The 12,262-nt window shown below is 37.8% G+C and overlaps 2 protein-coding genes and 1 long non-coding RNA gene across 3 annotated transcripts; all 3 read left to right on the top strand.

The window, feature by feature from the left end:
- The first annotated feature begins 3,431 nt into the window (after window positions 1-3,431).
- LOC103948941 (pentatricopeptide repeat-containing protein At1g07740, mitochondrial) lies at window positions 3,432-5,554 on the top strand. The gene has a single exon (XM_009360035.3). It carries the CDS (start codon window positions 3,553-3,555, stop codon window positions 4,954-4,956), a length of 1,404 nt encoding a protein of 467 aa, XP_009358310.2. The 5' UTR covers window positions 3,432-3,552; the 3' UTR covers window positions 4,957-5,554.
- Window positions 5,555-5,754: 200 nt separating this feature from the next.
- On the top strand, window positions 5,755-6,992 carry LOC103949012 (dirigent protein 25-like). Its single transcript, XM_009360104.3, has one exon. It carries the CDS (start codon window positions 5,934-5,936, stop codon window positions 6,864-6,866), a length of 933 nt encoding a protein of 310 aa, XP_009358379.2. The 5' UTR covers window positions 5,755-5,933; the 3' UTR covers window positions 6,867-6,992.
- Window positions 6,993-7,205: 213 nt separating this feature from the next.
- Window positions 7,206-8,946, top strand: LOC125470233. Its single transcript, XR_007252493.1, has 2 exons — window positions 7,206-7,803; window positions 8,528-8,946. It is a non-coding gene; the product is annotated as an uncharacterized LOC125470233 (long non-coding RNA).
- Window positions 8,947-12,262: the final 3,316 nt, after the last annotated feature.

Below are 12,262 nucleotides of genomic sequence, written 5' to 3'. Positions count from 1 at the left end.
CCACCTCTTCTGATTAGCTTGGGTAACCATGATATGCTGCTAGGTGTCACTCATGGTTTGTGGAAGCCCTAAAAGTGTATTATCACTAACGGGAGAATTGAAAGTAAGTTTCAATTCACAATCGATTTGAAAGAGTTTGAATCGCCCACTGCCTCGCTAAAAGGAACCTAATGGATCGTACACCGTGTAAGGTAGAGTTTGAAGATTCAACGGAGATGAGTAAGAATAATTAAATGGTTTAATTATTTATGGCAAGGATTAATTAATATGATTATTAATCAAACGAATAAGTTCGTTAAAAGACCTCGGGATAGTTTTGGACCTTAAGGCCCAATGGGCTTCGAACGTCAAGTCCATTGACTTAAGTTGTATGACAACTTAATGAATAATGATTCACAAAGGCCCAAATAGCCCAATAAATCCCCTTAAGCCGGCCATTTAGAGGAGGGTAGTGAACTTGGCTTAATTGCAAGTTTGCCACTCCATTGTGAGGTGGTATAAAGACATCTTTATAGCCATTTCATCCTTAGGGGTTTTCTAGGGAGTGAAGATGAGAACAAAAACCTCCCTTTGCTCTCAAAGAGGCCGGCCAATCTAGAGGGGAAAATCTAGCAATCTTACTTCCTCTAGGTCACTCATTTCTTCTTCAATATACCTTGGTGTGGAGACTTAGAGGTTCTCAATTTTGGGAACTTGGAGAAACCTTTTCATCCATCCAAATCCATGGATCTAAGATGCAAGGAATGAAGGCCCTCTCTTTGGGTGATTAGCCTTTGCTTATGCAAAGAGGAATCTACAAAGGTATTGATTTCTCAACTCACTTTGTTTTTGAGTTGAGTCTTGGTTCACCTATCTACTAGGCTTTGAATTTCATGGGTAAATGTTTTGTTTTAAGTGCATACAAGCATGATTCCGCCTTTAATTGTTAATTGCATGCTATTGATGTTGCTTAAATGAACATGTTTTTCACAAATTTTCTTTCACTACAAAATTCCCATGCTTCTAATTTCTCAGTTTAAAATTTCAATATGAACCCATTTATTATGCTAAGAAAACAAATCCATACACGATCCTTCTTTATTTTGTAATCACTGAAGAACACTATGCAATGAAAGCTTGAATCTCAGTTAGACTAAATGGCTCTGATACCAAATGTTAAATTAAGCATTTAGTATGAAACTAAGATTACGATATACAAATAAATGTTAGTACATAGTGATTGAATCAGTACACACACACACACCAGAAAAAGCCATGAAGAATAGTATGAATGCACTGAAGAGAATACTAATAGAAGGTCTTCTACTCACACAGCCTTTATGTCCAATACTAGTGATAGTCTAGTGATCGAGTAAACGTATATTTGGTGAGCAGGGACGTTTGTATTTATAATATATTCTAACGTGATCCCAGCTATCATGGGATCAGTTAATACCCATTAACTTGCACGTTCGAATGAGGTTATGTATAACGTTCCCATAATCCCTTAATACTAGGAGATCAGTTGTTGACATGGCCATGGCTCCTAATCCTTATCATGATACGTGTAAGTTCAAAACCTAAGAACACATTGTTTGCTGAATTTCATCCCCTGCAAACAGTTGGTATCAAGAAAACTAGCGACACCATTAAACTTTTCCATCAAGATGAGAAGTTAATTATTTAGAACATGTTTGAATGTAAAACCAATCTTATTCTCGCTATGCACCTGCACTAACATGAGTGTAATAAAAAAGCAGGGCCAGGGTTGCCTTCAACATTTATTCCCAGATCACTTGAAGAATACTACCTCAATATTTTTATTTGGCAAGTTACCTTTAACATTCAAGACTTAGCTCAAATACCATGCTACTCAAACAGATTTCTCTATCAGATGATGGATTAAACTAAATAACATATACAATGCATTAATGGGAATGAAAGGTGAAACAATTTCAAAATTAACTATAATCATTTGAAGGATCTGTTTCGACTTTCCAAGATGAAAATTAATTTCATTATGATCTTCCTATCAATGGCAACAAAGCACAATCTACTTTATCTTTGTACAGCAAATCAATTATCAATTCTGCAGTTGATGCATCTGCAGAAAAAACCCTTCTCCACCATTCGTTGAATATGTCTCATCGCTTTTGATGTCTCGTTGTTGTTGAAAAAACCTCGGATAATTATATTATATGTCCAACTATTTGGAGAACAGCCTTTCTCTTTCATTTCTTTAAATAACTTTACCACTTCGCTCATTAGCCCTCCGTTACAAAATCCACCAATCATTATGTTATACGTCCTGGTGTTAGGTTGAAGACCTCTTGATGATAACCCGCGAAATAGATCCCTTGCAGATTCATTTCCCACCAATGCACAAGCCTTCAATAAGAAGAGCGTAAATCACAATATTTGGAGATCCAACTTCTCACTTTCCATATCTTTTAACAATTTTATTGCCTCGGGAAATTGTTGGTTTTTACACAGGCCGTCCAATAAAACAGCATAGATTTGAACATTTGGAAATTGACCGCAAGCTTGCATCTGAGCGAACAACTTTTATGCATCTTGTGTTCTCCCTACTTTGCAAAAACCATCCATGAGAATGGTATAAGTAACGACATTAGGAACGACTCTGCTGCTAGACATTTCCTCAAAAAGCATCAGTGCCTCATCTAGTCTTCTATGCTTACAAGAGCCATTTATCAGTATGCTATAACTATAAGCATCAACAATGGATCCCTTGCTGAGCATTTGTTCCAAAATCTTTTTCGCCTTGTCCACTTCCCCTTGCAAGCAATAACCATCCATAAGCAAATTATAAGTAGCTGTCAGGCTTAATATCTCTTTGAGTCATCATTAGAACTTTTTGCTTCCTCGACCAAGCCCTCTTTACAACGGGTGTCTACCAAGACATTGAAGGTGTCCATATTTGGAAAGATACCTTTGCTCACCATTTCATCAAACAATCTCGTAGCTTCTTTCGACCACCTTAATATGCATACTCCATGAATCAAAGAAGTATATGTAATGACGTCAGGGTCAATACCTTTACTCATCATTAAGAGGTTCAATGCATCAATAACCATAGTATCCTCAAACAATGTAAGGCTTGCAACCTGCTTCTTCCATCCTTTTAAGCAATTGTATAGCTCCACCGTTGTTACCTTTCATACAAAGACCCTTAACTAGTTACTAGTGTGCTGAAAGTAACCACGTCAGGCTTACAATTACCACTCTCCATCATTTTACTAAAAATCTCAAAAACATCAACCTCTCTATTTTGAAGGATTCTGTTAATCAGTGTAGTGAAGGTCGCCACATCATGTTCAAAACCAAGTTTGAAGAATTTTCCCAAGACAGAGTCTTATCTTACAACTAATTTCTTGGAAGAAATTTCATTGCCAACGTATATACCCTTGATTTGCTCTTTTTTTTTTAATTATTTTTATTAATGTCGTCCTCTTATTTTAATTTTATCACAATTAAAATAGCTCTAATTTTCTTGAACATTTGTTTTTGGAAACGATTGCTTCAATTTGTTTTCTTTTCTTTTTCCCGCGTCCAATGTTCCATTCAATAGCGAAATCGATCAACCTTCTCCGCCATTGCGGCAGCAATCCCCTGCAATCCCATCACCATCCATATCAGACTTTCCGCTCCAACAAACCCAAGACCACCGTCCCTCGCCGCCGCCGCCAACGACTTCACAGAAACACCGCAAAGCTCCGCAGGCCGATACCTTTCGTCTCCGATGTCAAAGCAACGCAAGACCCAGAAGAGGCCTTGTCTCTCTTCCACGAGTACCACCAAATGGGCTTCAAACATGACTACCCTTCTTACTCTGCTCTTCTCTACAAGCTCGCTCGCCGCCGGAATTTCGAAGCCGTCGACGCCGTTCTCGGCCTTGTCCGAGATCGAAACATTCACTGCAAAGATACACTTTTCATTGCTCTGATTCAACATTACGGGAAAGCCGATTTGGTAGAGAAAGCCGTCGATCTTTTTCATCAAATGCCTTCTTTTAACTGTGTCCGTACGTTGCAGTGCTTCAATGAGCTCCTTAATGTGCTTGTTGATGGCGGTAGGTTTTCAGATGCGGATGAGATATTTGGGAGGTGTTCTACATTGGGTTTTCGTCCGAATTCGATTTCGTATAATATAATGATCAAGGGGTGGCTTCAGAAGGGCGACTGGGAAGAAGCATGGAAGGTGTTTGATGAAATGCTTGAGAAAAAGGTGCAACCTAGTGTTGTGACGTATAATAGTCTTATAGGGTTTTTCGGTAGAAAGGGTGAGTTGGAGAAAGCTACTGGTTTGTTTGAGGACATGAGACAGAAAGGGAAATACCCGAATGCGGTGACATATGCATTATTGATGGAAGGTTTGTGCTTGGCGGGGAAGCATGATGAAGCAAAGAAGATGATGTTTGATATGGAGTATCGAGGGTGTAAACCACGGCTTGTGAATTATGGTGTATTGATGAGTGATCTTGGAAAGAGAGGGAAGATTGACGAGGCAAAGTCTTTCCTTCAGGAGATGAAGAAGAGGCGGTTTAAGCCGAATGTTGTGATTTATAACATATTGATTAACTTTCTGTGCAAGGAAGGCAGGGCTGCGGAGGCTTACAAAGTCTTGGTTGAAATGCAAGTTGGAGGCTGTGAGCCGAATGCAGCTACTTACAGGATGATGGTTGATGGGTTTTGTCAGATAGAAGATTTTGAGGGAGGTTTTAAGGTTTTGACTGCAATGTTGGCAAGTAGACATTGTCCTCGTTTAGAAACATTTGAATGTTTAGTTACGGGCCTATTAAAGTGCGGGAAGATCAATGATGCTTGTTTTGTCTTGGAGGAGATGGAAAAGAGAAATATGCAATTTCATTTGGAAGCTTGGGAAGCTCTAGTTGTGGATGCTTGTGGAGAGGATATTGTTGCATGTGACGTTGTGACTGAACTAGGCTCTGCCCATTAATGGTCATCCGGGAAGAGATGAATCAGCACAAGTGGACCACAACGTCGCTTGGCCTTCAGCAGAGAATAAGAGGAATGGTGTTCTTTGGGTGATGGGGAGCTTCTGATAAGGTTTTTTCTGTGCTCTTAGGTGCTTGAAGCTCTAGTCTCTGGTAATTGTGGTGAGAAAACAGTGGTTAGGTTGGCATGTAAAACAACTAAGCAATGTGCATTGTGCACCCGTAAGGCTTCAGGAAGAAGAGGAGTTTATGAATCGAAACATTTCACCAGTATCATGTAGTATTATTGCCAACTCAATGTCTGAGGAAGCTCACTATGCTTGTGGTTCGAGGTTTAGTCGGCATGTAAACTCAGCCAATATATGACCACTGTAGACTTCAGGGAAGCGAACCCTACTTGAGGGAAGAGACGGAAGTTTTGCTCCAGAGTCGAATTGTCGATGCGATTGCGAAGTCAAGTTTCTGGGGGAAGCTCTGATTGATGATGCTTGTGGTGCAAACACAGCTTTTTGTCATTTTTTTTCAATTTAGTTGTTGATACCAACTCCTTTGTTTAATTTTTGGTGGGGAATATAACGGCTTCCATGGTTCTTACTTCTATTTCGATTTTTTGAGTTTATATACAATAAAAAGTTACCATATATCTTAGAAATTCTTCTATGAAATTACTTTTTACTCTGTTAATGGATCAAAAGTTAAAATAATAATACGATTTTAATTAAAAACTCAATTAAAAAGGGAACTTCCTAAACGAATCCAGAGGTTTTAATTAAGTTCACAACTGAAACACAAGCCTCTAAACCAACACACCAGGGCCAGAAATGCAAGAACACCTACTCCATCTTATAATTTAAACTTAATCTTGTTAAACTTAGATATATATACCCAACAATTCTGTCTTAATTCATCATCAACCCATTAAACAAAATATCCTCTCCAGATCATAAGTTCTTCAATTTTCTACCTTTCCTTGGAATTCATGGCAACCCGAAAATCGACTCCCTTGGCCCTCAAGCTCACAATCTGGCTGCTGCTTCTAGCTCTTGCCATTCCATGCGCCACCTCTGCCCGAATCCTCGATGAGGAAAACCCTGTGGCTCCCGGGGAGACTGATACAACTCAAACACAAACACCTGTTTCCAATGTGCCACCTCCTCAGGTAGCTACAAATCCAGCAGGCCCCGCTGCTGCAGCTACAAGTGCCACAGTTGGCAATACAGCATCCTACCATCCACTAACCTTCTTCTTGCATGACATTATCGGTGGATCAAACCCCTCGGCTAGAGCTGTCACTGGAATTGTGGCCAATCCGGCAGTCAGCGGTCAAGTCCCTTTTGCCAAACCCAATGGAGCAAATATCCCAATTGGGAATGGCATTCCCCAGAATAACAACAACAATGGAATCATCAACAACAACAATGTTCCCTTCTTCACCGGCCTTGGTGGAAACGCCGGCAACAACTTGATCCAAAACAATGGCAACAACATCATCATTGGCGGGAATGGGCTTCCGTACCTGAACGGGGCTCAGCTTCCCCCTGGAATCACCCTTCAGAAGCTTATGTTTGGGACCCTTACAGTTTTCGACGATGAGCTGACTGAAGGGCATGAGCTTGGATCTGGCTTGCTGGGCAAGGCACAAGGGTTTTACGTGGCGAGTTCTGAAGATGGGAGCAGCCAGACCATTGCCTTCACAGCCATGTTTCAGAGTGGAGGTTATGCTGATAGCCTCACCTTCTTTGGTGTGCATCAGGTGGCAGCTTCGGAGTCTCATCTTGCAGTCATGGGAGGAACTGGCAAGTATCTCAATGCAAAGGGTTATGCTCTTGTTAAGACTACTCCTGCAACAAATCAGCAAAACACTGATGGAGTTGACACTGTGCTGCAGTTTACCACGTATCTTACTTACTAGTGTGCTAATTAAGGTTTTAATTTAAAATGTTGTTAATTTTGTGTTTCGCTAAAATCTCTGCATTAGAGATGCATGTTCGAAAATGATTGTGACTTAAATTGCAGAACTGATTGTTATTTGCATGAAAATGACGTATTTTTCTTTTGAAATATCTCTTAAATCGGATGGGACCAACGTCAGATTAGATGAAACTAAACTACATGAGCCTCGTGCTTTTGTGAGAAGTACCTCACGAAAAGTTTTTCTCTGCTTCAAGAGTAGGCTGATTAGCCTTCTAACTACCTTGGCTAATTAGCCTCTACCACTTCGAGATTAAGTGATAATTTAATATTGGGGTTATTAAGGGCATATTTCAATCAAGTTTTATCAAGTTCTTTTAAGATTAAAACTTACCTATATATACCGATTAAGTTGGAGAAAATGTCAGTACAAGAGGGCTGAAAGACGTTGGCAACCAACGAATAAAAGCAAAAATGTGAAATTTGTCCTGCGTGGTTGAGGACTAAGTGAAGAGTTTAAGAAATTTGTCCTCACCGTGCTCTTATCTCTCTCTGCTCTCTGTTCTCTTGATCATCGACAGCCACTATCACACCACAACTCGCCAACTCCAGCGAGACCACACCACCAACCCACTACCACTCTCTCCCTCTCTCCTCACCCTGAACCCAGAATTTCGAACTGAGGAAGATCCCATTTCTACCGTTGTCCGTCCAACTTTAGCCGTCCTTTGATCCACCTCCGAGGAAGATCTCGCACTCACCGTCCTCGATTCAATTCCGCTGAGGAGTTGTGTAGGTTAATTTACTTTATTTCCTGTATTTTTTTTTTTTTGGTTCAATTTCAAACTCGTGATGCAACTCTAAAAAGAGCAGCAAAGCCTTTGACCCGCAGCTCCAGCATCGACCCCCTTCTCCAACCCCACCAGCTTGTTAATCAGGTTTGTGTTAATGGGTTTGATAAAATTACGTTAATTTGGATTAATTTTATTAATTTTTGGTCAATTACTTGGCTTGATTTGCGATTTTTGCTACTTAGTTTCCTTGTCGTCACTTTTGAAAGAGGTTATAGTTTGATTTTGACTGTAATCCATCACTAGTGCCTTACCTTTCTATAAGTGGATAACCCCAATTAAAGTCCTTAAATAAGTTACTCAGACCACAGTATATCACTGGTCAATTGAAGGTCCTTAAATAAGTTATTTGAGTATTGTGCAATCATACTTGTTCAAGTTTTTGTCATGTGGAAACATTACAAATCTATGGTATCAATCTGCTTCTTGTGTTAAACTTTTGGTCTTTATTTGTTTTCCTTGTATGAATGAATTTGAAAATTCTTTTGAATGTAGCCAAGATGGAATGTTTGGGGTTGTGATGTTGGTCTCCATATGTGGAGGAAATGGGTGTGTTTTGGTGTTAGGTCTTTACGGTCAAGTATTTTGGGATCAATTTTGTGGAGTAACTCAGACCGTGAAGATTTTTATTTGAAAAGAAAAATGATGAATTGCAGCATTGTTGTTTCACATTCTTTTTTGTACTAGGAAAGCTATCTTAGCTATGAGTTTGGCTATTCTAGTTGATATGGTTCTGATAGCATGCCAAGCATTCTTTGGATATGGGACATGTCACATACGCCATCTTGAACTCGCTGCTATCTTGGTGCAGAAATATCTTATTCGTGCAGCAGTTTGAGATCCTACGTGCACTCGTTCCGTTGTTTGCACAGGAAGTTCTCGTTTGTACATGTGGACTCCTGGTGTTGCCTACAGTGTGAGCATCCCTCCCTAACCACAATTTAGCATGCTTGATCTAAAATGGAATTGAGTTGGAAGCTGTCTCCTCCTGAAGGATAAAGAGTTGTTTTGCTGTGCTTCTGTTGCAGTTCTTGAATTTAGTAAATATAGCTCGGATGATTGAGGCAGTTAGCTATTTTCCAGAGTTTATTGTAAAAAATTGTAGAATGTACAATTAAGCAATTTATCTTGCTTTGCTGTGTATTGTGTTAATGTAGTATTGGGATCTTTCATTTGTTCTAGTTGGAACATCCAACAGTTCGATTAAATTGGTGACCTTTCCGTCTCTCATTTGCTTTTCCTTTCATTGGATTAGCACTAGTGCACCTGGAATTGACTAACTGACTTGTTTTGTTGTGAGGGAAGACATTTTAATTGCTTAGTTTTATATACAAATGGAATGCATAAATTGTTCATGATCTCTTCCTTTTGCATATTGTTACTAGTTTGCTTCAATCTAGTTGGAGCAAGCCAATTTACATGCTAGGAATCCAAATGTAGCAATGATCAATGCGCAGCTATCCATTTGTCATTGTGCCTCGCATCATTGTGGTATTGGGATTGAATGCAATTGTCATGGTATGGACTAAAATTGGCTTATACATACAAGAGCAATTCGAAGTAATTATTTCGCAATTGAGTAAAAAACTAACTTGTCAGACATCAACTTTCGTTCTACTCAAATACAAGTATAAACCAACACCTTTAACTTTAATCTACAACTTTAAACCAAAGGTGAATAATTAAGAAAAGCATCATGAACCTTGTCGATTGTTGGGAGTACACTTTGTTATATTGATGTTTGGAACAATGCTACTCTTGAATCATGTATGTTTCTTTCATTGGCAAGAAAATTTGGTTTTTGTATTTTTATTAAGTCTCACTCTCATCCAATATTATTAATTTTAATAATATCTTTAATAAAAAAAAGCAATTAAAATAGAACAATAATGTAGTCCTAGTCTGTGCAAACACCAAACTGGTGACATTACTGTTTTCATTATCCTGCTTCTTAGTTCGACATTGCACCAAACGTTTTACTAAGGTAGTCCAACTTAGTCTAGTCTAAGCCAATCCAGCTTGGTCCATGAAGCTAGTCCAGTCCGAGACAGTCCGATGTAACAAACGCACCCTTTGTCCTAGGCTTCGGCAACAAAAGATTGGGTTGGTCAGCCAACCCAATGCTACATGTCGGGCTAAGTTGAAGTTTGGCCCGATTGAACTCGAATTGACCCTCTTTAACCTACTTTAATTATAATTTTTACCAATCGGCGGGTAAAATCATTCGCAAACCACTTAAATTGGTGATGAGGTATTTTAAGTGATAGATTAGCCTTACTGTTACCAGTATGATACTTTGAGATTCAGTCTTGTGTCACGTCGAACTTCCCATCTCCTTGTCATTTCCCTCTCATTTTAAATTACTCATCCTTTGCGAGACGTGGCTATTCTTATATGACAAGTCACGATCCTTATAAATGAAATGAAATTAATTTCCTTTCAATTTGATAAAAAAAAATATTTGAGATCAAATTCTTTATTTTTCTACAATGCAACCAAGCATCGAATGCCACGAAAAATAAACGGCCAAATTTGAACATTAAGATCTAACGGCTAAAAAAAGATAGATTGCACGGCTAAATCTAGGGTATTATAGCCAGATCCCAAATTCTTTGAGATATGATCCAACTAACTTTGAATCCATGTGACATATGAAGGTTTAAGTTTTTGAGGCGCTCTCTTTCGTACATTTCAAAAAAAGAAAAAAAAAAAGTGACAATATTTACATGCTAAAAAATTCATATTTTCCGGCCAAACTACAAAATAAACCTCCAGCGTGAAGTGAGAATTGAGAAGAGATATACCGGCCATACATATTGAAATATTTTTTTGTCAAACAATAGATTTTATTAGATTAAATGTTAAATTAGCCATCCATGGGGTTCAAACCCACGTCATCATGCAAAGGCTCAACAACTTTCCACGGCCATCATGCAAAGGCTCAACAACTTTCCACCACAGGCACCACTGTAGTAAAAAGCCACTTGCCCATAGATATTGAATTGAGTTCCGAGTTTTGTAATCTCGTACCCTAGCACTACCAGAAAGTTCAAAGGTGAGCTCACATAACATATGGAAGATAGTTCCAAGTTTTAAGCTTTCATACGTCAAAAGCATAGTTTCATGTCTCAAAAAGGAGAGTAACCTAACAAATTTTAATTTGCTTGGATAACATATGGATATCATAAAAATTTCTAAAGTCAATTTCAACCTTTTTTTTTCCTATCCTTCTTTCGTATGGTGTAACTTTCCATGTCGATTTCTAACACATTGTTCCCATCACCCTTCCTCTATCTTTATTCATCCCTCTTTTCTTCATTGTTTTACCCTTTATTTCTAACCAAAAAGTATAACTAAAATTGTACCCAAAAAAATATATAACTAAATAAAATGGTTATGAAATAGCCTAACGTTTTCAAAATTCCCTCTAAGTTATAAGGAAATGATCATGTTTCAAACAAATTTGTGGTGATAATATAACAATTCAATATATAAAAATAATCTCTTTTATTAAGAGCTCTCTCAATAAAATATTTTATGGCTCCTCCTTCCGATTTTATTTCAATTATCCGAATCATCTATTTTTTTTATTATTTATTCAAAAATCTTATATCCAAACAATAGATTAACATGGTATTTCAAGAAATTACTAAATACAAAATAATTTAATTGAGTTATTATGGTTGGTATCAGATTTGAGGGATTACCTAAAAGCTATAAGGTTCGGATCATTGAAATACAATGCAAAGTAAGACTTACAATGGTGCCACTCAATTAAACAAAATGATAATATTTGAGGCATTTCTCAAATTAAAGTAAAATATTTAAGGGTGCCCCTCAAACTAGATAGTTATGAGTAAGAGTAATGCTATTCATACCATATTTTTGCACCATATTTTCATACCACCTTAGGTGATATTTGATGTGGACAACCACATCATTTGAATTAATCAGATTTTTAAATTTAGTTCATTATTTAATAAACTAATAATTAAGAAAAATTAGTTAATTAAATGATGATTGTACTATACGAGAAGTCTTTCTCCTTCCTTTCCTTGGGTATTGCAATTTTTCAAATGATGTGGCTATCCACATCAAATGCCACCTAAGTTGGTATAGAAATGTGGTATAACAACATGGTATGAATAGCATTGATGTGGTTGTCCACATCAAATGCTACCTAAGGTGGTATAAAAATGTGGTACAAAAACATGATATGAATAATATTACTCAATAGTTATTGAAGGGATCTTTGTTAGGGCAAAGATAATCCAATGTCCAAACACTTCCTTACAAACAAAAAAGTAAAAAATTTAAGGGTGCCCCTCAAACTATAGTTATTGAAGGGAATCTTTATTAGGGCAAAGATAATCCAATGTCCAAACACTTCCTTACAAACGAAAAAGTAAAATATTTAAGGGTACCCCTCAAAATAGATAGTTATTGAAGGGATCTTTGTTAAGGCAAAAATAATCCAATGTCCAAACACTTCCTTACAAACAAAAAAGTAAAATATTTAAGGGTAGCCCTCAAACTAGTTAGTTAT

This window comes from the organism of the source record quoted next, unplaced genomic scaffold (genome assembly GCF_019419815.1).
Source record: "Pyrus x bretschneideri cultivar Hongxiangsu unplaced genomic scaffold, Pyrus_bretschneideri_v1 Contig5, whole genome shotgun sequence".
NCBI classification, from domain to species: Eukaryota; Viridiplantae; Streptophyta; class Magnoliopsida; order Rosales; family Rosaceae; genus Pyrus; species Pyrus x bretschneideri.
This window is presented reverse-complemented; position numbering and strand designations above follow the sequence as displayed.

Bases quoted from the DNA above. Each gene is read 5' to 3' on its own strand.
- LOC103948941 (XM_009360035.3), top strand. From the start codon at position 3,553: ATGTTCCATTCAATAGCGAAATCGATCAACCTTCTCCGCCATTGCGGC.
- LOC103949012 (XM_009360104.3), top strand. From the start codon at position 5,934: ATGGCAACCCGAAAATCGACTCCCTTGGCCCTCAAGCTCACAATCTGG.